The 26,044-nt window shown below is 42.8% G+C and overlaps 1 protein-coding gene across 3 annotated transcripts in view; it reads left to right on the forward strand.

The window, feature by feature from the left end:
* Positions 1–26,044, forward strand: part of KIF26B (kinesin family member 26B) — a 420,929-nt gene that overhangs the window by 389,122 nt on the left and 5,763 nt on the right. For all 3 annotated transcript variants that reach the window (XR_012158167.1, XM_073338289.1, XM_073338290.1), the window contains 4 exons: positions 1,447–1,609; positions 2,906–6,329; positions 22,975–23,177; positions 24,359–24,509. Coding sequence is in view for 2 of the 3 variants with exons in the window: in XM_073338289.1 (XP_073194390.1) it covers positions 1,447–1,609; positions 2,906–6,329; positions 22,975–23,177; positions 24,359–24,509 (3,941 nt within the window). In the remaining variant the exon portion in view is untranslated. The remainder of the gene's footprint in view (positions 1–1,446; positions 1,610–2,905; positions 6,330–22,974; positions 23,178–24,358; positions 24,510–26,044) is intronic.

The following is a 26,044-nucleotide window of genomic DNA, read 5'->3' on the forward strand; positions in this document are numbered from 1 at the left end:
ACAAGCCATCCCCCCACACCCTGCCAGCTGCTCCAGCCATGCACAAGGAACAGAGGGAAGGGAGACAGGGTCAAGCTACTGCTGCCCTGCATTCTACCCCAGGCACCAGCCATGGGAAACTCGCTGGCCCCAGCTTAGGAAACTGGCTCCCACACACCAGCTGGGGGAGACTCCTAGCAATTGGGAAAGACCTGCCTACTTCAAGACCCAAAGGGGATCCATTTCCCAACTGATCACACAGCCCACTTCCATAGGGGATCTGCTTCCCACAGCCGTAGGCAGCAGGGTGACTTGCCTTCCACCAGCAGAGTCTGAAGGACATCTGTCTGCCAACATGGCTGCTGCTGTGAGGTGCAGATAGGGCAGTCACACAGAGGAACCTCAGTGAGCTCCTAGGGAGGGGCAAGCCTAGTAGGTTGAGTGGTGCTGGGCTGAAGAGTGGGTATATGGAAGGATGAAAGGTTGGAGGAGGAGGAGGAGGAGATGTAATTGTTGTCATTAAGCATGTGGGGACTATTTTATGCAAGGAATGTCACATTAATTGTTGACTGAGGTAGAACGTATTTGAGGCAATGCCTTTTATACTGGTAACCCATCACTTCCCACAATATTAAACCGGTACCACTAAGGGGGTATGTTTGTAACATTGTCTTGTTAAAGTAGTTGTCATGTATGTCATTTCCTGTACTCATTATAATCACAGGCCTGGGGGATAAAATGTCATGATTTCAAAACCTGGCCTATTCAGAGAGAGGGAGTGAATGACAAGAACAGAAGATGGCACAACCTGATTCCAGCCTCTGTCAAGGCAAAGATCTAATATAAATGAACAATGATTCAAACTCTTGCAGCCTAATCTTTCTCTGATTTTCACCCGTTTTACCCTACTGTAATTCCTGGAGTTACTTTTAAATCAGATTGGATGTTCTAAAAGAGATGCTCTAGAAATTATTTTGGGGAAGTTCTGTGGCTTATGTTATACAGGAAGTCAAACTAGGTGATCACAATGATCTTTTCTGGCTTGGAATCTGTTACCCTTGTGGGTGAGAGAAGAACTGGAGCCTCCATCTCTCTGTCATCCTTTGACAGTTTGTTTTTATACTGTATACTACAGTGCTTCCTGAGAACTAGTCTTGAACAAGTATAATGGGCATAGGTCCTTCATTCTCCCCTCTGTCTTAGCTGTGGAAATAGTGCTGGGGGAATCGGACAGCAAAGAAGATAGGGAGGAAGAATCAAAAAAAGAAAAAAAGTTCTAATTTTAGCCCAAGGGTTTTTCAGTTTGCTGAGCTGCGGACGAAAAACAGCACCAACCCGGAGAACAATACTAACTGGTGTTCCATTAAAAAGAGAAAAAAAAATCTTGCTGAGATCTGAAGTCAAATCACAACAGTAAAAAGTGAAACACAGCTCACTAATGTAGCCTTAATTCATTTTATTTTGCAGAGACAGCAAGCTCACAATGTTGCTCCGGGAGTCCCTGGGAAACATGAACTGCCGCACCACTATGATAGCTCACATTTCGGCAGCAGCAGGGAATTATGCTGAAACACTGTCCACCATTCAGGTTGCATCCCGAGTCCTGAGGATGAAGAAAAAGAAAACTAAGGTAAGGAGATGTGTAACTCCTTGTCTCCTTGTAGTGGAAAACAAGGACCCTACAGAGCCCTTAGTGAGATGGAGAGGCCTGAAACATAACCAAGTCAGTACTCATAATTCCTTAGTGTATGGGTTGCATGTATTTTATGCTTGTTGTGTGGTTTAGAGTTTATAGCAGAGAGTAAGGGAGAGAAAGCTTCAACCTAAGATGCAGAGGAGAGTTCAAGCACATTTACTATAATAGCTTTCTAAGCCTAACTCCAAGTCTGTCATTTAGTAGTGCAAATATAGCTGGTAATGTGCTTTTCTCAATTAAAGTTACAAGTGTAAATAAAACAATAATGAATGTTACTTTTTTAGAATTAAAGGAAATTAAGATTAATGAAGAAAAGGTTCCCTATTTTTCCCATAAGACAGCAAGAGCAATGTAATACAAGGCAAAATCTCCACCTCTGCTTAGACGCACACATAGTCCTGTTATTTCAGCATACGTTTGGTAGATTTTTCCAAGCAGTGGACTAATAGGGAGTGAGGTATATTCATTTTCATGCTTCCAGAATCCTAGCTTCTTTTATAACCTGGACTGTTAACTTGTTATAGCAGGTGAGTTTTGTGATCATGATTTAAAATGATTACATGGATTAATGCTAAATCTGAGCTAAGACCAACAAATGGACTCCATCTATACCATGTCACAACAAGCTAGCCACAGAAAGAGATGCACACCACACCCAAGTGTGTATTGTGATCAAAATTTGATTTTCCTTGTATTTTGTGCATTATTTGAACCATGAGGTTGAACTTCTTTTACAGCAAAGTCTTATCGGTTAAGTGCTTTGAAAGCGATCTAGTTCCTTTGATCAAGACTGGATCCACTGAAGGGTCTTAATGCATTCATTCAGTGCAGTCATTGGAAGGCAGCATGATCTAGTGGTTAGAGTTGGGTCTATTTCAATTAGTTTATGATAATAACATGGGCAAGACCCTTAATCTTTGTGTGCATAGGTTTCCAAAATGGCACTAATAAGACATACCCAACTTTGTTAAGTACTTTGAGATAATTAAATGAAGGGTACAATATAACTATAAGTTCTTCTTGTTATTGTTGGATTTAACTCCCTTCCCCCCAAAGTTCATAACAATTCTTTTACCACGTTGGTGTTTTATATGTCATGCATTTATGCAACACTATGCATTGTTCCAGTCATTTTAGGATTCAGCTGCATCGATAGTTGGGATTCCGCTGTATGTGTGCTTTACGGAAGCTGTTTGTGGTTCTGACATTTCATTTGCTCTCCAATCATAGTACACATCAAGTTCTTCTGGTGGTGAAAGCTCTTGTGAAGAAGGAAGAATGCGGAGGCCAACCCAGTTGAGACCCTTCCATTCTAGAAATGTAGTTGACCCAGACTTCCCTATTCTGCACCTATCAAGTGATCCTGATTATTCTTCCAGCAGCGAACAGTCCTGTGACACAGTGATTTATGTTGGCCCCAATGGCACAGCCCTCTCTGATAAGGAACTGACAGATAATGAAGGCCCCCCTGACTTTGTCCCTATAGTTCCTTCTCTGCAGAAGACCAAAACTGAGGGCAAACTGGAGGAAGTGAGTGAGACAGACTCCAGCAAGTCTGAGAGAGACTGCCTGAAGTGCAACACGTTTGCTGAGCTACAAGAGAGGCTGGACTGTATAGATGGCAGTGAGGAGAGCAACAAATTTCCATTTGAAGAGCTGCCTGTTCAGTTTAGCACAGATCAGATGTCTAAGTGTCCTCTACCAAGCCAAGTGGCTGGTCTCAGTCATTTATCAGCATCGGATAAGGAAGATGCCACCGCCGACTGTCAACAACCTGAGAAGGAAGTCAGGGAAAATGTAAGTGCAACAACCAACAAAATTCAGAGAAATCATTCCCCTGTTCCTCCTGGAGCTCTCACTAACATTTCAACTCCTCCTTCTCCTAGGAGTGTAACTGGCAGCTCTAGTAATCAGCTTAGCTCTTCCCAGTTAGCCCATAGCACAAGCCTGCAGAGCAGCAGAGAAAGCCTCAACACCTGTGGCTTTGTAGAAGGCAAACCTAGGCCAATGGGTTCACCACGGCTTGGCATTGCAAGTCTTTCCAAGACATCAGAGTACAAGCCACCAACTTCTCCTTCCCAGAGATGCAAGGTTTACACCCAAAAAGGGGTATTGCCAAGCCCTGCGCCATCACCCCTGAGCAAGGACTCTGGAATGGTGTCTAGCGAATCTTTGCTGCAGCCAGAGATCCGGACCCCTCCAGTGGGAATGAGTCCTCAGATCTTGAAAAAGTCAGTACCCTCCAGCAGTGGGGATTTTGGAGAGACCATTCTTGATGAAGAGCAGGAACAAAATATTTCACCAGAATCAAAGAAGGAGATTCTGAGCACCACCATGGTCACTGTGCAGCAACCCTTAGAGCTGAATGGAGAGGATGAGCTGGTGTTCACCCTGGTTGAAGAACTAACCATTAGTGGAGTCCTTGAGAATGGACGCCCGACTAGCATCATCAGCTTTAACAGTGACTGTTCTGTGCAGGCTCTGGCCTCTGGGTCTAGGCCAGTTAGTATTATCAGTAGCATTAGTGAAGACCTCGAGTGTTACTCCAATGCAGCTCCTGTTTCTGAGGTCAGCATAACACAGTTCATGCCGCTTCCAAAATTAGGACTGGATGACAAAGCCCGGGATGCCAGCAGCAGACGCTCATCCATTAGCTCGTGGCTGAGTGAAATGAGCACAGGGAGTGATGGTGAACAATCATGCCACAGTTTCATAGCCCAGGCGTGCTATGGGCATGGTGAGGCTATGGCAGAGCCCCCTATTTCTGAGTTTGCAGGTGCCATACAGAATACTAGCATGATTTGTGTAAATGACAAGCAAAATCCAGTGACTGACAATTTGCTCATACTATCAGAAATGGGGGAGGAAACTTTCAGTAAAGTCCCACCCCTCAAGGGTTGCAAAATATCAGCCCTGGGGAAAACTACTGTCACAATCTCAAACACAGCAAGCCTAAGCAGTTGTGAAGGCTACATCCCAATGAAGACCAACATTACTGTTTATCCATGTATTGCTGTTAGTCCTTTTAAGGCACAAGAGACTGATGAGGCCACATCTGCAGTAACTTCAGCTGCTAAAGTTGCTCAGTCCCATGAGGAGAAAGAGTCTAGTGTTAGGAAGGATATCAAATTTGAAGACCCTTGGCTAAAGAGGGAAGATGATGTGAAAAAAGACAGCTCTGGGGCCAGTGATGGGCCAAGACTAGAAACTGCAGTTGGTCCAGCCAAGCCTGAGCAGAACAAGAAACAGAACTCAGCTGACAGATTCAGTAGCAGCAGCGGGGAGACCTCTAGCTCCCCAGGTTCCGATCCTCTGAAGAGGATTGTGGATGGGTGTGAGATGGCACTTCCAAGTTCTGCAACCCAGAGCCCTGTTCATTCCCTGGATGCTCTGAAGAATGGCAGTCTCCCTAGGGCCCTCCAGAAGGTCAGCAAGCAGGAAGAAATTGATGCTATCCTCTATCACTGTGCTGCTGAGAACAATGGAATGAGTTCTCCTTCTCCCTCCCAGTCTAGTAAGGCTACCCTAGAAAGAAGAGTCGCTTCTCCCAAGCACTGCGTTCTCACTCGCTCCAAAGGAACTCCTCCGCTGCCTCCTGTGAGAAAATCAAGCCTGGATCAGAAGAACAGGGCCAGCCCTCAGCATAGTGCTTGTAGCAGCAGCACTAGCAGCCCACCCAACCAACCAGTGTCTTTTCCGGCCAGCTTTCCTGATGAGCTGAATGGGAAGCAGAAGGGCTCCAGCATTGACACCAGCAGCAATAGCAGCAGCAAGTTATTTAGTGCCAAACTTGAACAGCTAGCCAGCAGGACCAATTCCCTGGGCAGGTCCACTGTGAGCCACTATGAGTGTTTGTCTTTGGAAAGGGCAGAAAGCCTATCTTCAGTAAGCTCCAAAATCAGCCCTGGAAAAGATACCACCATGCCAAGGGCTGGGAGGAGCCTCAGCCGCAGTGCGGTGTCCTCACCAACAAACTCCGGCACATCCCAGTCTGCAGGTGCCTCGCCAAAGGCCAGCCAATCTAAGATATCTGCAGTTAGCAAACTTCTTTTGGCAAGTCCCAAGGCCCGAAGCTTGTCTGCTTCCACCACCAAAACATTAAGCTTTTCTACCAAGTCTCTGCCTCAGTCTGTGGGGCAGAGTTCAAGTTTGCCTCCCAATGGGAAGAACATGTCCTGGTCAACTCAGTCCCTTAGCAGAAACAGAGGCTCTGGTCTTGCTTCAAAATTGCCCCTCAGAGCTGTCAATGGACGGATTTCTGAACTGCTCCAAGGGAGCACAAGTGCCAGAGGTGTACAAATGCGTGGAAACTCGGACACAGATGAGCGAGGTGGCCTTCATGGAGAGGAGAAACCAGCTGTTCATATGCTGCCTTCACCCTACAGCAAAATCACCCCTCCGCGGAAGCCTCACCGCTGTAGCAGTGGTCATGGAAGTGACAACAGCAGCGTCCTGAGTGGGGAGTTGCCGCCAGCCATGGGGAAAACAGCTCTATTCTACCACAGTGGGGGAAGCAGTGGTTATGAGAGTATGATGAGAGACAGCGAAGCAACAGGGAGCGCTTCTTCAGCGCAAGACTCTATGAGTGAGAACAGCAGCTCTGTCAGCGGGAGGTGCCGAAGTCTCAAAAATCAAAAGAAACGCTCAAACACAGGTATGTTTGCAGATGTGTCCAAATATAACATTGACCACCAGGCTAGCTTGTTCTTGGGCGGCAAGGCTTGCACAGAGGGATGTCTAGGTCAATAGCAGAACACATGTTGTATTTAATGTGGTTGTTTGGAACTAGAAACAGGGTAATTCTAATGACAGGCCCTTGAGCTGTGAACGTCTTAGGTTTATTCACTTACCAAGCCCTGCTCAGTTCCACATTTCCTTTATGAAGGCATTTCCATTGCAACAGTTTTAGTATAAATTATTTGTTTCAAGCTGCTCTTATTGTATCCTTTTCCTGAAAGCAGGGCAACTTTTATAATGGGAACTATTTTCAAATATTTAGTGATTGGGTTTTTTTAGCTTAAACTCACAAAAAGATGCCCATGCAAGGTTCTTACATGTAATATATATTACAATATAGCCCCAGCAGAATTGAAACAATCATGCAGACAAGAACTCAGCCAGAAAAAGCTCCTTTCCAACACTTCACCTTTCTGGGAAACAAACACTCCACCCTCTCTATAAACCCTATCAAATAGCTGTCAAATAGATAAACTCCAGTCATAAATTGGAGGCTTTTATTATGGTGAATAGCAGGGAGAGGAAGGCTGATGTATGTCATGAGGGCAAGAACTGAGGTTGGTTGTGACTACAAGGTTTCAGAGGTTGGTGGGTGTTGCACCAGTGTCACTGTGTAAGTTGCAGTACAAATGCTAGAGCCCAGCAAAGGGGAGAAAGAGACTATAGGACTCGCACAAGGAAAAGGGCACAATAAATTATATATTGCTGGGAGGCTGTCCGGGTGATATGGGATATTTTGCTGGGGACATTTTATTTTTTGGCTTCCATTTTTGAGGTTTGGCTTTCTACTCACCTTAGTAGTGAAAGGTCTGAAGGTACCAGGAACCTCTCACTTTGACAGATGTAAAGGGTCTGTGTGGATGGTACTGGGAGCTAGGTGGCAGACGGGTGACTCTGTGAGGGGTAGATCTTTCCTTAGCTTTTCATTTCATTTCCCCTTTCATCAATATGATCTCAGTGGCTGGGTGAATAGGGATTGCAACTTCCCAGTAGCTGTCCTAGGAGATGTGGGTGAGGAGAGCCTTCTGTTTGGATGATGACTGTGGAAGAGTGTCAGGGCACTACTACCCCCATTTTATTTGGTAGCAGTTTTGTTTCTTGATAGCTAGGGATGGAGGGTGAGAGCTATGTTGTCTTTGGAGTGCACCTTCACAATTAAACGTCGCTTGGGTCCTCAACTGCAGCAGCTCTTCCTCTTAGATGATTGCTATAAGGTGGCTGAAAATGATGCCATTGACTGTGAACATGGAGATCTGAGGGAAGGATCATTTGTGGGGCTCAGGATGGCTAGTTGCTCTGCTACCAGGTATAGAAGACAAAGTGGGAGGAAGGCTTTTTTTGCTGATAGAGGCAGGTGTGCAGCCCTTGTTATCAATTCTATAGATTTTATCTGGAACCTCTTCTGAGGAGCATAAAGCATTGTTTGACAGGGTCCAAATGCTTAGGTCATATGCAAGGTTAGTGGCTAATAAAATCCACAGCAGGGCTTGTAGGGAACATTCCTGAGCAAGGCCACCAACTTCTGCAGAAGTTGTGTGGTCTTCCTACGTCTGCAGACAGAGCGCGCGCAGAGCTGCTCAGAGCTATCCAGTGCTGAAGCAGAGTGAAAACTAACCTGATTCTTATCTTTTTTTCACCAGACGTGGAGTTTGTTGGGGCTTTTTGGCTGCTATCCAAATTACTGATCTTGAACTTGAATTTCTTGTGTGGGTTAGGTCCTTTCTGCCCAGACACCATTGTCACAGGTTTGCTCAGATGAGTCACTATCACTAGCGGCCCCAAGATTTGAATATCTGGGGCACATCGTTTTCAGTGCAGGGCCATCATCTCTGGAAGCTGCCTACCCTGTTAATCCAACAGAGCCTGAGCATGTTGACACCTTCAGGGCACTTTGTAAAGCTCATTTGCTTACTCAGGCTTTTGATTGGTGGCTGTGTGGAGAGAGTATGTGTGCTATTTTTAACAGCTTAATTTTGAGGTTGACTCTTTATATAGTTGGTTCACCAATTCTCATATTATTTTGAATGAGCTGGACATGGGTCCAGTAATTTTTACACATTTTAGAAATAAAATTAAAAAGTTAATTCAATGTCTACACATTTCTCATCATGGAACATTTACTTGACAACTAACAAAGCTGTAGCTCTCTTACAACCCATGTCCTCTTTGCATTGGGCCCTGCAGCAGTGAAGCCATAATTCTGTGTTTGGTGGTAGCACAATCTTCCACATGTCGACAGATTTATGATGTCATAAAAACAGGATTATGACTTCAGTGCAGTATCAAGATGAAGGGAAAAACTGGGATGTAAAGGCGAACAACGTTATGATGAACGTACATATATTTTTATAATAGGACAAGAACCAGACTGGTTTGTCACATTTCTTTTTACATAAATATCCTCTTCCTGTAGGTTTGTACTAGTCTGAAACATCTCTGTTAAGGAATATTTTTATGAAAAAAAAACATACAAAGCTGTGCAGCTCTTGAAGCATGGATATTATTTTAACGCATGGTGTCACGAGCATTGGACCCTGTTTGATTTGCTGTCAAAGATCCACTGTGTTATAATGGATACGGCAGTGTAGATATGCTCATTTCAGGTCAGATGACCTTGTCCACTTTATTTATGATTATTATTAACAGAAAGGCTAGTTGTCAGACATAATCAACGTGAATCTACAGAAAGCCCCTTTAAGAGAAGTTGTAAAGAGCCTTTAAGGGAATCACCAGTAGTCTTGTCAGATTTCACAATTACTTTTGAAGTTCTGACACGCTGAAGAGACAGAATTTTTTTCTGTGATTAAGATCTTGGTTTTTTTAATGTTCTTAAGTGCATTTTTACTTGTGGGTACTTATGAATTGGTTGTTATAGCCTAGGTATCAGAAATACAATGGCAGCTTTTGAAAGATAAAGCCAATTCATAATCTATAGGTTTAGCCTTGGTTTAAATTTCAGAATCTAAGTAAGTGTGTGTTTCATAGGCAGCCTAACGTGGTATATGCAGTATAAACACACACACACACAAACCATCTTCCATTATATTCTCCCACCCACTCTTCAAACTGAAATATTACAAGATTACATCATCAAGCAATGAGCCTTCTTCCCTGAAGTTAATAGATCAGTTTAATAAGTTGCCCAATTTTCCCAGCATTTAACACTGATACTATAATATTAGTGGGTCAGTATATTATTGCTCTGAAATGATTGCTTATGGTAGAGGGGATTTTAATTATTAATTACAGTTAGCACTAATCTGGGGCTGTACATTTTCAAAGCACTGTACAAATGTTATTTAATCCTCCTGTGATGTAAGTATTATTATAATCCCCATTTTGCAGATGGGGAAAATAAGGCTGAGAGGTTAACTAACTGGCCCAAAGCCACAGAGTCACCTCCACCCTAATGCTGACTAGATAGACCCACGATTAGACCTCAAGCAGGTTGGCTCCAGGCCTTGAGCTCAGCTGGCTGGACCACACGTCTCTAATCAATGCCACTGCCCTTTTAGAACAACAGAGCGGAAGGTTTGATTTGTAATTGTCTATTTGTGACAGACTGTCCTGCCTCTGCACCTCCTGGCATCTGTGCAGCTGCTTATTCTCTGGTTCCTTCCCTCCCCCATTAACCACTCCCCACTAAGAGTGAATAGGTGCCTCAGTCACTTACTTCCAACTGGGAGGATGGGATTATGCAGCAGTGAAGGCGGGTGACACCTGAAAGTAGGGAGGCAAAACTGACACACACATGCTGAAAGGCAGTTTAGGCATATGAAAAACTATATTATCTGACACCAGACTTTGCTTATTAGGGAACCCTCCCCATGGACAGCGCCTAGCACGATGGGGTCCCAGTCCAAAACTAGGCTCCTGGGCACTCCGGTAATACAAATAAATAATAATAATAATAATACACTGGTCAGCAGCTCTTGATCCCCACACACAGAATAGGCCACAAAATAGCTACTTCCAGCCCAGAGAACCAAAGTGCTACGGTTGCTTCTGAACACATGTCCATGGTGCAGTGCTCCTTCTTTTTAGCAGTGTAGCCATGTGTTAGAAATAAATGCAAACTATAAGGTAACAGTGACCTTTTTTTTTTTTTTAAATGGGGGTGGAATTTGAAAAGCACGCAGCAATGGCCTTAACTCTGCTCCCTTGAAGTCACTGGTAAAGGCTAAGTGCTTTTGTGTCTCCTTTATGTTACCAGGAAAAATACTCCAAGCAAATTCCCTTTTGCAAAGTCATGACAGTATTTCAGGAATGCCGGCTTTAAGGGGTAGGCAGGGTGGGGCAGCGGACTAGGCACCAGATTGGGAGTTGTAAAACCTATATTCTATTTTCTGTTCTGCCAATGACTCTCTGTGTCACTCTGAGCAACTCATTTAATGTCTCTATTCTTCAGTTTCCCATCATAAAACAGGATGATTTTTGTCCAACTTTGTACAAACCATTGGGATTCTAGAATGAAAAAATATTACATACATGTTAATCACTATTATTCTAAAGAGTTTAGCATCTGAAAACCAGTGGACCAAATTCAGTCTGTGTGTAAGCAGGCACAGCTTTCACTGAAGTCACTCTCAAAGCTGAATTTGGCCCACTGGGTGTAAAGAGCCAGCTTTTTAGGCATATGAAAAACGTTACTTCTAACTCCAGGTGCATGGCTCCTGGCAGCAATGAGGTAAGGCTAGAACAGAATCCAGGCCTGTAATTAGATTTACACTGTATAGTAAAGCTTCACTTGGACTCCCATACAATATACATGAATGCCTTTGTTTTTTTCCCCCTGAGTATATTATTTATTGGTTCCTGGTACCTGCCTCCTATGATGTTTCCAGACTGGCAGAGTCTGTAACGAGCACTCTCATGGGGCCAATAGCACAGAGGAGCATTTGATACAATTTGTAACAGGATGAGGGTTTTCTATGGAAACCACAGAGCTCTTCCTTCGGCATCCTCCTTCCCCTTTCTGGATTGGTTTGGGTGCATAAAAGAGTCTCATGTCCGCGTTTTATATGGCTAGATCAAAGGCCTCTGGCATGTCTGTGACTAATTACAGCTTGCAGTGGTAGTTCAGGGCTGGATGGTTTTCTCTCCTGAAGAGTATGTGTGTGTTTAGATTTCTGGTTCTCTCTAGTCCAATTTTTTTTTAAATAGAAGATAACTGAAAAGCAAATTGAATCTGAGTTTGCAAAAGCATGTGTATCAGAGCTGGTTTCAGCAGGGTGACATATTTGGATCTTTAGGATCTTGGCTTCAGGGTCAAAGGGGGACTTAGAGCAGTGAGTCAGAGGCAAGCAGTGACCGCTGCTGGCTGCCTGCCTGCCTGCCTCATGGCAGGGGTGGGCTGTCTCATTGGGGGAAAGATCAGGATTCAGACTTGAGAGGAAGACGAGTCCATCTGGAGAGGAGGGAGATTCTCTCCAGGTGGCTTGGTAGGGAAGAAGCTGCTGTATATAGGGCCTTCAAGTTTGGTCCGTCTGGGCCTATTTTGCCTTACTCATCATTGTATGTCAGTGGTCATTAAAAAACAAGAAGCTAAAGAATCCCTATTAAAAGTACAAGCCAGTCTTCTGAATGAGGCTTATCTAGAATGGGGGTGGACCTAAGCTGCAAAATTCAGACTTTCCTAATGTTTAAAGGGGTTTGGGTCTATTATAATACTAGGCCTCAGTAACAACATTTGGATTCACAGCTGAACTGTCCCAGTATTTAAAGGAGTTTGGATGCAGGGATCTGCTTTAGGTCTCTGTCTCCTACAGAGTTTGACAAATCCAGGATATAATTTTTTTAAATTTTGTTTTTTATCCGGAAACTTTCTGGACTGTAGATAATTAAAGCTTCTTGCTGAAACATTTTAAGGGTTGGGCAGTAAAAGTTTCACGGCTGCTGGCAGCTCTTCTGGTGCTAAGTTTCACCCCCAAGAGTAGAGGAAAGTACTACGTGATTCTAAACATCGTCATTAAAATGACAGACTGTTTAGACGTGACAATAATTATATATAATTGTAGTCTCTTTACATCACGTCCTACCATTATAACTCTAGGTTTCTCTGGAGTCAGAGATGTTTTTAAGAATGGGGGTTCAGAGGTTCTGTAAACTCCAGATCCGAACACTCCTCAACTCTTAAGAACTTTCAGATCTATTTCTGTTAATGAAAATACTAGAAAATACCAGGCACGGATTGAATCTGTGGGCAGCAAATAACTTGAATCCAGCTCAAACCTGCTACTGATATCAGGCAGCACTGAAACAGGATCTTAGCAATAATGATGAAACACAGAGACAGAGCTTTTCTTGTTGCATCCAAGTGAAAAGGAATTCAGTTCACATTTAGCCTGCATAAGCTCAGAACTGCAAAATATCCCTGGCACCATAAAGCCAAAGGGCATTTCCAACCCTTGCATCTTAATTTGTCCACATCCACAACTGAGGACGATAAGGACAAAGACGATAATTCACATGCTGCGTTATCCCCCGCCATGACTGGTGCCATTAAGAATTATAAAGGGAGATGAATCTTTGTGAGTTGGTGACCCCCCCCACATTCGAACGTGTGACTGTATTGCAGAGAGGGGTGAGTGGGGCCCAGCCACAATTATTTTCTGTTGTTGTTGTTGTTCATTAAAACAACAGCATTGATTTTCCCAGGTCAAAGCCAGGTCATTTCATGCCACAGATCTGTGTGGAAAGGGATCACAGTAATCATTTTTTACACGCTTGACTACCATGTGCCGGTGCTGAGCTTTCGGCTGCACGAACATAGGAATGATTTAATAGAGGAAATGGCAGCAGGCTATTGTGAACTCTGCAGGCTCCATGTAACATGCATGATTGAGTCAGACACCATTAGGCGGGTGTAAATAAAACCTGGTCGCTGCGTTGGCACAGAATTAGCTTAGTGGAATGCCTCTGCCACTGTCCTGTCTGGAGCTGATGCGGTTATAGCATTGTCCCCTGTCCTTGGCTTGACTGGCAAGGTGACTGGTGAATCTATTACTTCAGTGCTATAATGCTTAGGACAATAAACGGCTCTGTGTCATCTCCATATAAATAGTGTCATGAAACTGACAAATACATTCGGCATCAAAGGCCAGCCATAAGATAAAGATTTAGGAAAATCTCTATATTATGGCACTTTTTTGCTAGCAATGTGTGGGTGCTGAGCACTGTACCGGTAAGATCTACATCTTCCCTGGGACTTCTCCCAAACTACATGTCAATCAGCCAGGCTAAATGAAGTGCTGTATCCTGATTTGGTTTCAGCAGTGCTCATTCACTGGCTCTGAACACTATGCCCCAGGCATGCTTCCAAAGGAAGCAGTAGTTTGGGGTGTGTGGTCAGGAAAGGTTGAGTAGTGGGAAATTGACAAAAACAGGTCAAAGGAAAAGGGAGGAGGCAATTCGGTCATGGGCAACTGACTGCAAGGGCACACCCCACAGGAAGTAGGAGTGAGAGGAGAAATCAGTCTTGCTTTCTCAAATAATAAAAGCAGAAGCCCAGTTGCTAGAAAGTGGGGAACAGCAGGGGGAACTCTGCATACTGTCTTCACAAACAAACAAAAGGCCTGAAGCGACACAAAAAAAAGTGCTATTTCTAATGGGAGGAAAGTGTTCTCTGAAAACAGTGCAGTAGAACAAATTGTGTGTTTTGGGGTTTACAGTTCTACAGTACTTAGTGTGGTGATGTTTAATCTCTTTTGGGTCAGTTGTATGGTTTGTTGGCCAGGAGAATGCTAAACCGTTAGATCTGTACACAAAGGCAGTTGTACTTCTAACAGCAGCTCGTGTAGTAATGAATGGCTCCTGCTCTGTATCTTATCTTCTTCCCCCTTTGAACTTGCAATGTAAAGTTGTGGAGTCATGGGGCATTTAGTTATGATTTTTTCTATTTATTGGACCTTGAAATTTTAGGGGGCAGCTACTGTTTTGTGCAGAGTTCAGATGCAGGCTGCTGCAGAGGAGACACACATTCAGCTCCTTATGGAGACTTTATTTTTGTTCTTTTTTGTTTTACGTTTATCTATTTTATTTTTAAAAATTCAGATTGGAATTTGCCCATAGAAAGCAATCTAACTGGGAATACACTGAGACATCCAACACCTAAGCAAATCCCATTATCTTTTAGGATTTCAGGTACGTGTTTAGCAAAGAACATTTGACTAGTTCCATTGACTTCAGTTCGACTCTTCATATTCTTCAAATTATGATCAAATACCTAGTGATTGAGAGTCCTTTGTCTGTAGTATCTTAAAGATGAAATCTTCTCAACACTTGTCTTCACTACAGAGTTAATTTGACTTATAACTTGAGCGTTGCGCCCAATTCAAGTCCCAGCCAAATGCCTTAACTCCAGTGTGGTGGGGCTTTTAAATTGGCTGGTCCTTTAGGGGGAATAGGCAACTCATCAGCTGCCAACCCAGTCACTCTGTGCAGCTCAAACTGTTATTTCACAGTGTGGCTGCTCTCACTCAACTTAGACTAACTCAAAAGGAGTTAATGTGGGTGTAGCTCATTTAAATTAACTCTACAGTGAAGACATAGCTTTAGGCCTTGTTGTCACGCTACAAAAAGTATATTTTTTACATTGCAGTAACTAACACACACGTGCTATCCTGAGGTAAACTAGCTGAGGTCGGCACTATCCCACACCTGCAGTTGACTTTGTTTAGTTTGTCTTGTGGTAAAAATAAAGGGCCTGGTCTTCACTGCGTTTTTTTACTATGGGATAGTTCACACATGTTCGTACCCTGAAGTAAAAAAGGTACTTGTTTTAGCTGTGAAGACAAGGCCCTAGGGCTTGTCTTCATGTACACCACTACAGCAGTGCAGCTACACCAATGCAGTGCTGTAGTGAAGACACTCCTATACCGGCGGGAGAGCGTCTCCTCTTGGCGTAGTTAATCCACCTCCCTGAGAGGCGGTAGCTGTGTTGACAGGAAAAGCCCTCCCGTCAACATAGTTCTGTGTACGCGGGAAGTTAAGTCAGCATAACTGTGTTGCTCAAGGATGTGGATTTTTCATGCCCCTGAGTGATGTAGTTATGCTAATCTAGGACTGTAGTGTAGACCTGGCCTTAGAGTCAGATGCAGGAGAGGCTATTTAGTAAACAGCCTGCTGTACTATAACTGAGACCACTATTACTGATTTGGCAGTGGAATCAGTGGACTGGATTTCTTTTGCTCTAGGATGAGGTATTGATATCCATTTAGTTTTTCAAATGGAAAACGAATGACTCGCTTTTATATTGTTGGAGGGTCAGCTGGCCTGAACAGATTACTGGTGCACCGTGTGTGTTTGCATATATCCACTACCAGGGGGAGGGGGAGAGGCATGGATGGATGTGTGCTAATACTGCCAAGCTTCCAGGTTGAACAGTTGCCTTTTTTAAGCAACGTGCTGGCGAGCAGAGGAGTGGTGCATTGTAGTCTGCTATAAAGCTCTTTATTAATTACATAGTAAAGATTTATGAGCTCCCAGCCCCATAGAGCCCATTAATAAACATGTGTCTTCAAAGGGGTATTTTTAAAGAAAAAATATATATGTGTTTGAACAATTGAATCCTTGTCTTTGTGTGTTATCATGGATGAGCAAGCTGTCACCTGCCCTGTGGTATTCATCCTAAAATGTTGCTTTGGATGTACCTCCTTACCCAGCCCATTTAATGTGAAATCAGAGAAACCCCAGAGACTAAATGGAAGGACTAGAAGCGGTAGGAATTCCTGTCAAGATACACCATACCTTAGGTACCCAGGCTAATAAGCAGCCCATTAATCAATGCATATTTTAAATAGATTAGGTTCCATTCAGCATCACTGCAAACATGCAGGAGTTGTTTCATTTTATTTCTCCCCAACACATGCCCAAAAGCAAAGATATATCACCCAGAGTCAGTAAAAATGAAGAGCGTTGACCCTCCCCTTATGCTCCCCCCCCACACACATACATACCTTGAACCTGTAGTCAGATCTACACAGATGGTCCCCTGTGTCTGTGCCGAGCCGCATTTACTTCAGTAGGACTCCATGCAGACATAAGGGTCCACCCACCCGGATCAGGTCTCTCTGGCCTGTGTTTATTTAATGTCTTGACGGAACAAAGACCAGACAGCCACATTATTGTGGTAACCCACTGGCAGCCCAGACAGGAATCCTGACTAGGAAAACACAATGAGCTCATATTCGCTTCTGCCACTCTTGTCCACTCTGCCTGTCCACCTAGTGATGGTCACCGGGACACATGGCCTAATGTAAGAGCCCATGTAAACCACCTTTTGGATCATATGATTCCTCTTTCGCACTGGGTCAAATGGGGATGCGTGAGTACTAAAAAGCAAAACCACCCTTCTACTACACACACCTGTAACATCTTCCCCCTATTTCCAAATAAGGTCCTGATTCTGTCCTCACAGCAATGTGAATCCTGGGTAACTCCACTGAATTCAGTGCAGTTAAACCACTATAAGTGCCATTGGAATCAGGCCCTGAATCTCCCATAGGGAGGCATGTCCCATCTCCTATGAGATGAACCCAAATCTGCACCAATTACATAAAAAATTGGTGTTAACAAACACATGCACACTGGAGAAAATACAAACTAAATGCTTTATACAAAGGTGATATTAAATGAGTCACAAGCAGGAGTTCCCACCAGGATGAGTTTTGGTTGTGTTCAACTGAACCCTTGTAGCACTAAAAATAACACATAAGCACCGTTAATACATTTCCCCCTCTGACATGAAAATGGATGTATGCATTAACACACGGGCTTGATGCAAAACTCATTGGGTGAGGTTCTTTGGTTTGTGCTATACAGGAGGTCAGACTAGATGATCATAATAGTCCCTTCCAGCCTTAAAGTCTATGACTCCATGAATATATAAAATTGCAAATGTACTAAGTTGCAAAATACAGCTTTGTTCTCAGATTAAAAAATTCCAGTGCTTGATCCTGCAGTAGGATGAGAGCCTTTTGGGAAGTATCCAACACAGTCTGCTCATAATGGAAGCACGCCGTGCAAGATCAGTCTCCAAATTTGCTACACTTTAGTTTTAAAAACAATTTCATCACTGTGGACTGGTTTGAGTCAGGAGAAAAATTGGTATCACTTGTCACCAAGTGAGGGTGATATTCCTTTAAGCTGAAAGGTTAGTGTTTTGTTATTTTATAACTGATTTCTTTAACCTGAATATGCCAGGCTCTTGACATAGTAGGTGACATGGTACATTTCTAAATGCATAAGTAAAGCCCTCAGTGTTTTAACAAAATTGGTTATCCCTTTTATACTCTTATGCAAGAATTCTACCACTCTCTGGCCTGGTGCTGTTTAATCTCACGGCTGGTTAACAGCTGGTCTCTCCCTTTGGTTGTCTCTGTGTGGGGCCACTGGACCAAAGTCACTCTTAGCTTTGCAATTTAGTTATGTCACTTGAAACAGTGCCTTTGCTGCGTTTGTCTCTTGTCAGGCCACTGCCACATATATCTGTGCCATCTGGTCAGTTCTTGCTGGGTCTGTGTTGTCATCCGTCACATGTCGATTTTACTCTTGATGATGCAGCTTCATCTAGGGCCTGATCCAAAGCCTGTTGAAGTTAATGGAAAGATGCCCACTGAAGTCAGGCCTAGGATCACTGTCGCTCCCTGATGTCTTTTAGGCTTCACTGGTTCCTGCATGGTGGATTGTCCAGCATTTGCTGGGCCCAGAGTTTAGGAGTCACAGCATTGTTATTTTGAAATCTCAAACCATTTGGCAAAAAGTTAACCTAGCATAGGGGGCTTGGAGACAAAGAGTCTGTCTCTCCCTGACTTGACTTCTCTCTTTCTCTCTCCTTTCTGTTTCAATAACTTTATTGATATGACAAGGGCTACCGGTGTTGCCAAAGTGAATGCAGGATGGCAGGGCCGTTCTGACAGAGTTGATAGCAAATTTCCCCAGTGTCTCTGTTTTACATTACTGTCTGTTTCTGATCTGGTGGTTCAGTCTGCCATACACTTTTAAAGTCTATTTCTACAGTCTCCCATTATGGAGAAATCCTATAGAAAGTGATATAATTTCTGTAGGCATTTGTTTGTTTTTTGTTTTTGATGATTCTATAGCATTTAATATACAACTGTATCCTTGCCATAAATTTCTATGTGATCTTGCAAACAACCTATAGAAAGGGGGGTCATTTTCCGTTAGATTCTGTGGATTCAATCCTGGCTCCATTGATGTCAATAGCAAAATTCCCTATGGGTTTTTTGATTTTTCCCTAAGGGTCTTTTCTGCAGTTTTCTCTTCTGCAGTCTCCCCCTTCTATCTGTAGCTTTGTCACGTAGGGTAGCAGTACGCATTGGTCTCTAGGTTAACGTGAATGGTTCATGACCAGGCCTCTTCCTCACAGAACTCCCTCACTGTAATTCATTCTCAAGCACTTAAGTCCAAAGCTTCTCTGAGTGCTCATATTGCCTCTTCTGTTGTGCCAATTGGCAGCACCTCGTTCCCTAGAAAGCAAACAACAAAAGTGCTGGGGACCAGTTAAAAACATCTTTAAAATAATTTTGTGTGTCTTTGCAAGCAGCAGGCTGGGGAGAACCACTGTAGCCCTTCATTTCCAGTCATAGGAAGCCACAGAAAACTGCTTGGGGACTGGACAGCCAGTAAACTATTTATTAGTCTCATTTGTCTCACACCTCTTCCAGTACCTGTCAGGGAATCAGCCCCTTTTCTCAGTTGAGGCCGTGTTGATGTTGCTTTACCATACTGTGATGCTAACAGAGGGAAACAGATATCTAACGGTTAGAGTAGGGGACTGGGAGTCGGGAGATCTGGAGTCTATTCCTCAGTCAGTCCTCCTGATTTTTTCAGGCCCTATTTAAACTACACGGTTACACAAGTGGTGGCCAAGTCATATTACTACATAGTTTATTCTTGCCTATGCAGGCGGAACATAACATGGACTAATCATGCAATAAGTAAATAACTCCACCAGCAGCAGGAATTCTGGGAGCACTAGAGAGATTCACTTTAACCACCACTTGTCTAACCCTACCCAGAGCACGCCTAGATGACACGGCGGTTAAAAAAGCATCAGCCTGTCTAAACCAGTGCTTTCACTGTTCTTGTCACTACACTAACATAAACGGTAACATAGACATAACCTTGTAGCCTGGTCCAAAGCCCACTGAAATAATTGCCATGACATCCACTGACTTTGGTGGTACATAGGCAGGCCCCCTGCAGTTGGGTTTTCTTATTTGTACTATGTTTATTAATAAACCCTTAATAATGAGAGCAAGTAAAAATGCTAATTATTTTTCATGGGGAAAATCTGAAATATATTTTTTTCTAAATTTAATGGGAAAATATTGGGGGGGGGAAGGTAATGAAAAACTGATGGTTTTTTTCAGTTTAAAAAAAAAGGATTTTGCTAAAAAATATCTGGGTTTTGAAAACCAAAACCAGATTTTACTCCCTGAAAACTGAAACAAAAGCCAAACATTTTTACTAAAAACTGAAAATTTGGAGAGAAAAGTTTTTGATTTTTGACCAAAAAAGAGGAAAATTTTGACCAAAATAAAATTTCCCACAAACTTTTTCATTTCTGTTTTTCATTAAAAAATGTTTAGCTAAATTTCCATAGGAAAGACACAGTGTAAATATTAATACTGACTTACCAATAGTGTATCTTGCACAAACTCACTGGTTTTGTGTTACAGCTTGTGTATAATCTGCCAGTGTTCCATTGACACTTGCATACACAAGTGAAGGCTCCCTGCATGATCTGAAGGCTCCCTGCATGCTTGCATACTATATGAAAAGGAGAATACAAGTCTGTGTCATTGGCGGTTCAAGATTGTGCACCACAGGAGCCCTTGCCTCATTGAGCAGAGTCTTTCCATTGACTTCTATAGGGTTTGGATCAGGCCCATGATGCGCAGAGCAGAAGGTTCGTCTGCTGTCTAGCAAATAGTTCCATGTTATGGAATCACTGTATTTTATCCTTTTCCTTTTCAAAACACCTAGAAAATTCCATACAGAAAGTATATGAAAAAAGCACTAGAGTTGCAAAGTAAACTCTTTATTACTAGAAATACCAAAGTTAAATTTGCACACACAAGCTTAACTCTGCCCCCTTTTGTGTCTGCATTGTGATACACCTTTTTAATTACAGGATAATGCACTGTTTTTTCAGCATGACACCCTGTACCAGGGTTTGCCGGTATAGCTATACCTGCAAAATCCTCTACTGTGGATGCAGCTTCTACCAACAAAAGAGTGTTTTTGCTGATACTGTATAGCTCATACCAGTTCATCAAACACCATGAGCTATCACAGCAAAAGGCCTTTTTTTTACTTGTGTAACTGCCTCTACAATGGGGCTTGCTAGCATACCTATGTCAGTTAATTGTGTGTGTGATATATATATATATATATATATATTCCTAAGCAACACAGCTATGCCAGCAAAAATGTTAAGTGGAGACCAGGCCTGAATGTGTGGATTGGATGGTGAACGAGGAAAGGATGTATAGTGATTGAGGCAGACAGCTGGAGGGGATTGACTGGAGTACAATGAATGAGATGGGGGGGGGGGGGTGCGAATTGAGCAATAAGGGGAAAAAACCCACAACACATTTGGAATAAAGGAACTGCCATGCTGGATCAGATTCATGGTCCATCTAGTCCACTATCCTGTCTCTGACAGGGGCCAGCACCAGCTGCTACAGAGAGAGGTACTAGAAACCCTGAAGTGGGCAGTTATGGAATCATTTGCCCCTTGTTTAAAAGTTTGCTCATGCCCAGAAGCCTGAGGGTTTATATTAGAGCAGCTGCCTTATTCTCCAGGTATCCTGAAGAGAACACAGTTAGTGATCATGTAATTAAAAACTGCTTTGAAATACAGGGGGCAGAAACAAGGTTGCACAGGCAACCTTAATTTGGACATTTCTAGTCATCTGTGTGCTTCATTTTAAAACTGCCTGGACATAGTTTTTGTATGGAAAAGTATTTTAAATTGGGACTATCTAGGGTCCAGGATGGCTGTTTCCAATTTAGAAGCTCTGTAGATTAGCCACAGGTTTTTCACAGGGAAGGTGAATGGTGGGAGAAATGATTCATCAGTGTTTAAAAGTATTCTTTTCAAACCTACAGCCCCCTAAATCAGTGGGACAAGACATGCTTGTTTGCCTATTTTTCTGCTGGTGTGCAAACATTAGTGGAAAATCAGACCTAATTCTGTATTTGCAAATGCAAATACTGGAAGGTCAATAGATTTTTAGCTTTTACCCAAACATCACCTTGCCAGTAGTTTACAAGATATTTACATTGAACTTAAAATGAATGCAGTTTTTGAGGTTCCTCTAAATGATTTTATCTTGGTTTTAAAATAAAATCTGTGCACGATTATGCTGTATCCTTCCCCTGCTGGCACCAGGTTGAGTCTTTGCAGCCAAGAGAGCCAGTGTATGGTTTCATTCAGGCTGCTTCTCTCTCCTCCCCCACAACCTCTCCTGGAAGAACACTACAGTAGCTGTCAGCTAGAAAATAAACCAACCATGTTTCCCTCTCCCCTCACCCTCCATCTGTCTCTTTTACTGTATTAAGCCAGGAAGAAAAATATAGCTGATTCCTTTTTCTCTGCCTGTGTAAGTCTGTCTCTCTCTGTTTCCCATCACCCTATACACACACCTTTCTTGCTTTCTTTCGTCATGAGGTTAGCACCATATTTACTGCAATTAGCAGTACAGTAGCAGCTTTCCACACTGCATCAGCTTTGTCTCTATTGGCCTTTTTTCTAGAACTGTTCAACCGTTGCACTGCCCTCACCAGCAGCGGTGCCGCGAACAGAAACCATATGCAGGGAACTGCTGGTATTTGAACCACTATGGCCTCTCACCATGCAGTTCTGATTATTACTATGTCATTCCTACCACTGCTGCAGCTGCAATGGTGCAAGTGCCCCAGTGCGAGAATTTCTGGAAGAATTCTAGCATGGAAACTCTGGTGGTGAAAACCAAGGCGGAGCACAATTGCTGCAGGGGTAGTTCTACGCTTGTTTCTTTTCAAAGGCACAGATGATAGTTGGGCACCTAGCTCCCATTGACTTTTCATGGAAGTTGGCACAAAGGACAGGTTGGCAGCCATTTGAAATTGTTCCCTAATGGGGGCAGGCTAGCATGGGCTGGCTAGCGTTGTTCCCAGAAAAAAAATCAATCCACACTCGTCAAAGGAACCCGTGGTAAAACCACAGTAGAACATGTCAGGCCAGTTTCACCAGCAGACTCCAACCCTGCTGCAAAAATTTCTGCATGTCAGTAAATGTATGCACATGAGTAAAGCATGCACAGAGGTTTTTGCACATTGGGGCCATCCCGTGTACAGGGTCTTAGTGACTTGGTGCTCTATGTTCAGAGTTAAGAAAACCCAAACCTTCATGTCTTCAGGTTCTCTCTCATTGTTTTTTATTTAAGAGGGTTGACTATATTACGTGTGTGTAGAGGTCTCTTTTGGAGGAGGAGCAGAAATGAGAGGAATTAACTATGCTAACATAACTTGACAATTCATGCACTTTTTAGGGTCTCAGAGACGAAGACTCATCCCGGCTTTGTCACTTGATACAACCTCCCCAGTAAGAAAACCTGCCAACAGCCCAGGGGTCCGTTGGGTAGATGGTCCACTGCGAAGTGCACAGAGGGGGATGGGTGAACCCTTTGAGATCAAAGTCTATGAGATAGACGACGTGGAGAGACTCCAACGGCGACGAGGAGGGGAAAGCAAGGTGAGTGCACCTCAAAGGACTGATTCCCATTTCGATCCTAAAGGCCTGATTCTGAAAGGTGATGAGCAGCTTCTGGGATCTGCTCAACATCTCACAGGATTAGGTTCCAAATCAAAACTCAAAGCTCATAGATGAGCACTGCAAACCAAGCTAGCTTCTTTTATCAGAAACTTCCAGAAACTCACATGCTCAATGATCCTCATCTTGATTGACCTCTGCGCCCTACCACCATCTGTTTGGGAGAGTGAGTGATTGTGCTTTTGCTCATTGTGGCTCTTAGGTGTGAAATTTTCTCTCCCTTGACATCCTCCCAAGCTCATCCCTCTCATCTTCTAAAAAGCATCTGGAAAGTCTAAGAGTCAGATTCTCAACTGGTATAAATTGGTGAAGCACCTTTGAAGTCGATGGAGCTACACTTACCCCAGCTATGGAGTTTTCCATGATAATCTCTCTTGACCTTTGTCGACGACCCTCCCCACCCTTTTTTAATCATGTCACATTATTTGGCTTTTGTTTGTTTTATTGTTGTTTCATAATGATTTAGATTGTACGTTATTTTAAATTGTTGTTCAGCACCCTAAATATCTGATGCTTTCAAAATACAAGTATTAATGATAATGAATTAAGAGTTGGTCAAAAATGCAAATATGTTCACAAAACTATTTCCTCTTTTGTTGAACGTTTTTGAAATTTGATTTTTATCAGCTCTTATTTACTATAGAATTGTAATATTGTATCTATTACTTACATAGCACATAGCTATGCATGGTGGTTTAATACAGCGGGAGATGGATTTCCTACTCTGAGGAGTTTAACTATTTGGTCAAATCCTGATGTCCTTACTTAAAAACAACCAACCAACCTTCTAGGGAAATGAATTGTAGCAACTTTTTTGCTTGAATTAATTTGGATTTCAAGATGTTGCCCATTATTAATAAATTATTATAGCTGCTATTAGCTTTTGCTGCTCTGCCTGTATATCCTAGCCTCGCTTGTGAAGAGCAAACACCAAACCAACCAAACAAAAAATAAAACCACCTATTATTCTGGCCAGTGATTTTACCTGCTTCCATGTTAAGTGGTTTGTAGTTATTATTGACTGGAAAATTGACTGAATCCAGGATGGATTTTTCTTACCCTTTTCACCTATTCTTTCCCTTCTCCTTTTTCCTGGTTGGCAGGAGCTGATATGCTTCAATGCCAAGCTGAAAATCCTGGAGCATCGCCAGCAGAGGATTGCTGAGGTCAGGGCCAAGTACGAGTGGTTAATGAGGGAACTGGAAGTGACCAAACAGTACCTGATGCTGGATCCTAATAAATGGCTTAGTGAATGTAAGGACTTCATTTTAATTGCCTGTATTCATAAGTGCCCTCGGTTTATTTCATTGAGGGGAAGCAGAAAGATTGACTGATGCTGAGGCTGCGATGTAAGCTAGTATATTTGTAAACTAAATTGAACTGATGTGACCTAGGGGCCGGAGTTAGATTGACTGTATTTCTAGAACTGTTTCCCACATAATTCCTATTAAATGTTGACTACAGAGCTGAAAACAATCCTATTCGCCCAGGAGCCGAATACTGGAATGGTTCACCATTGTAATGGTGAATATTGCCCTTGCCATTGCCAGATTAACGCTCATGTGTCTCAGTCCACAGCTCCAGAAAATTAGATTTTTAAATTTCTTTATTTTTTAATTTTTGGCCTCAGACATATATCTGAGTGTATAATGTGTATGTATAATAAATCTACTATCCTTCTGCCAAATAACACTATGAAGCAAATTTGTCTTTTGACTCTAATGGAATTGCATCCAGGATTAATTTGGCCTATTATTTATAGCTAGAAATTGCTAAAGTTCATAGAAGTTTGTCTTAAAAGGAATTCACTATCATAGCCTCAAACCAAGGAAGACTTAAATAAATAAAAATAAAAGCCTAGAAGAAAAAGATTAAAAGAATTGCAATGAACATGCAAAAATCCATACTTGCACACAGATGAGTGACAATCAGGTTTGGTCTACACTTAAAACTTATACCAGAATAGCTGTTTCAGTTAGGTGTGTGAAAAAGCAGACCCCCCTCCCCTCCGGTGCCACAGCAATGCTGACAAAACTCCCAATGTAGACGTGGCTCTGCTGATAGAAGAGGGCTTCTGTCAAAGTCTCTGACATCATTAGGGGAGACGGTGTTCCTGCACCAGCAGAAAAATTCCTTGTGTTGGCATATGCTGCATGTACAGTATTGAGGCTGACAAAGGTATGTGAACTTAGGCTTTGTAGCGTAGACATAGCTTCAGACACTCTAGGGGGATGTGTGTGTGTCTATATCTATTTTAAAAAAATGAATCCAGTTTTATTTGGGGTAGTTGCTACTTGTAATTGTTATAAGCCAATGGGACTTTTGTTGCAGCAGTTGCTTTTGAAAAGTTCTAATTTTCCCTTTGATAAGTGCAGCAGATAACATTACCACAGAATTTGCAGTGTTTGGTACACTTGACAGGGGGAGTCTCGTGAAAGTTGCAAAAATGTAATCTAGTTACCAAGGGCATACACACAGTTTTAAAGGTGACCACTGGAAGTTTGCACAGATCAACATTCACTTAGTCATTTGCTCCGTTGCTTCCATTTCCCATTGGAGAAACAAGGCAATCCTCAAGCATTGTACAGACTCCAGACCTTAGGAGTGAAGTTTAGGTGATGTAGATTAGCCAGATTCCCTCAGATCTACCCTCACCCAGACTACTGCTGTGCAAGGGAATCCAAGCTCTCTTAATATATGTGCTTAGGAGCCATAAAATGTTGCAAGTTAAGTTAGCCCACAACCTACTTTAAACATACGCTTTCCAACATGTAAGACTCACTTACCAA

This window comes from Lepidochelys kempii, chromosome 3 (assembly GCF_965140265.1).
Source record: "Lepidochelys kempii isolate rLepKem1 chromosome 3, rLepKem1.hap2, whole genome shotgun sequence".
Lineage (NCBI taxonomy): Eukaryota > Metazoa > Chordata > Testudines > Cheloniidae > Lepidochelys > Lepidochelys kempii.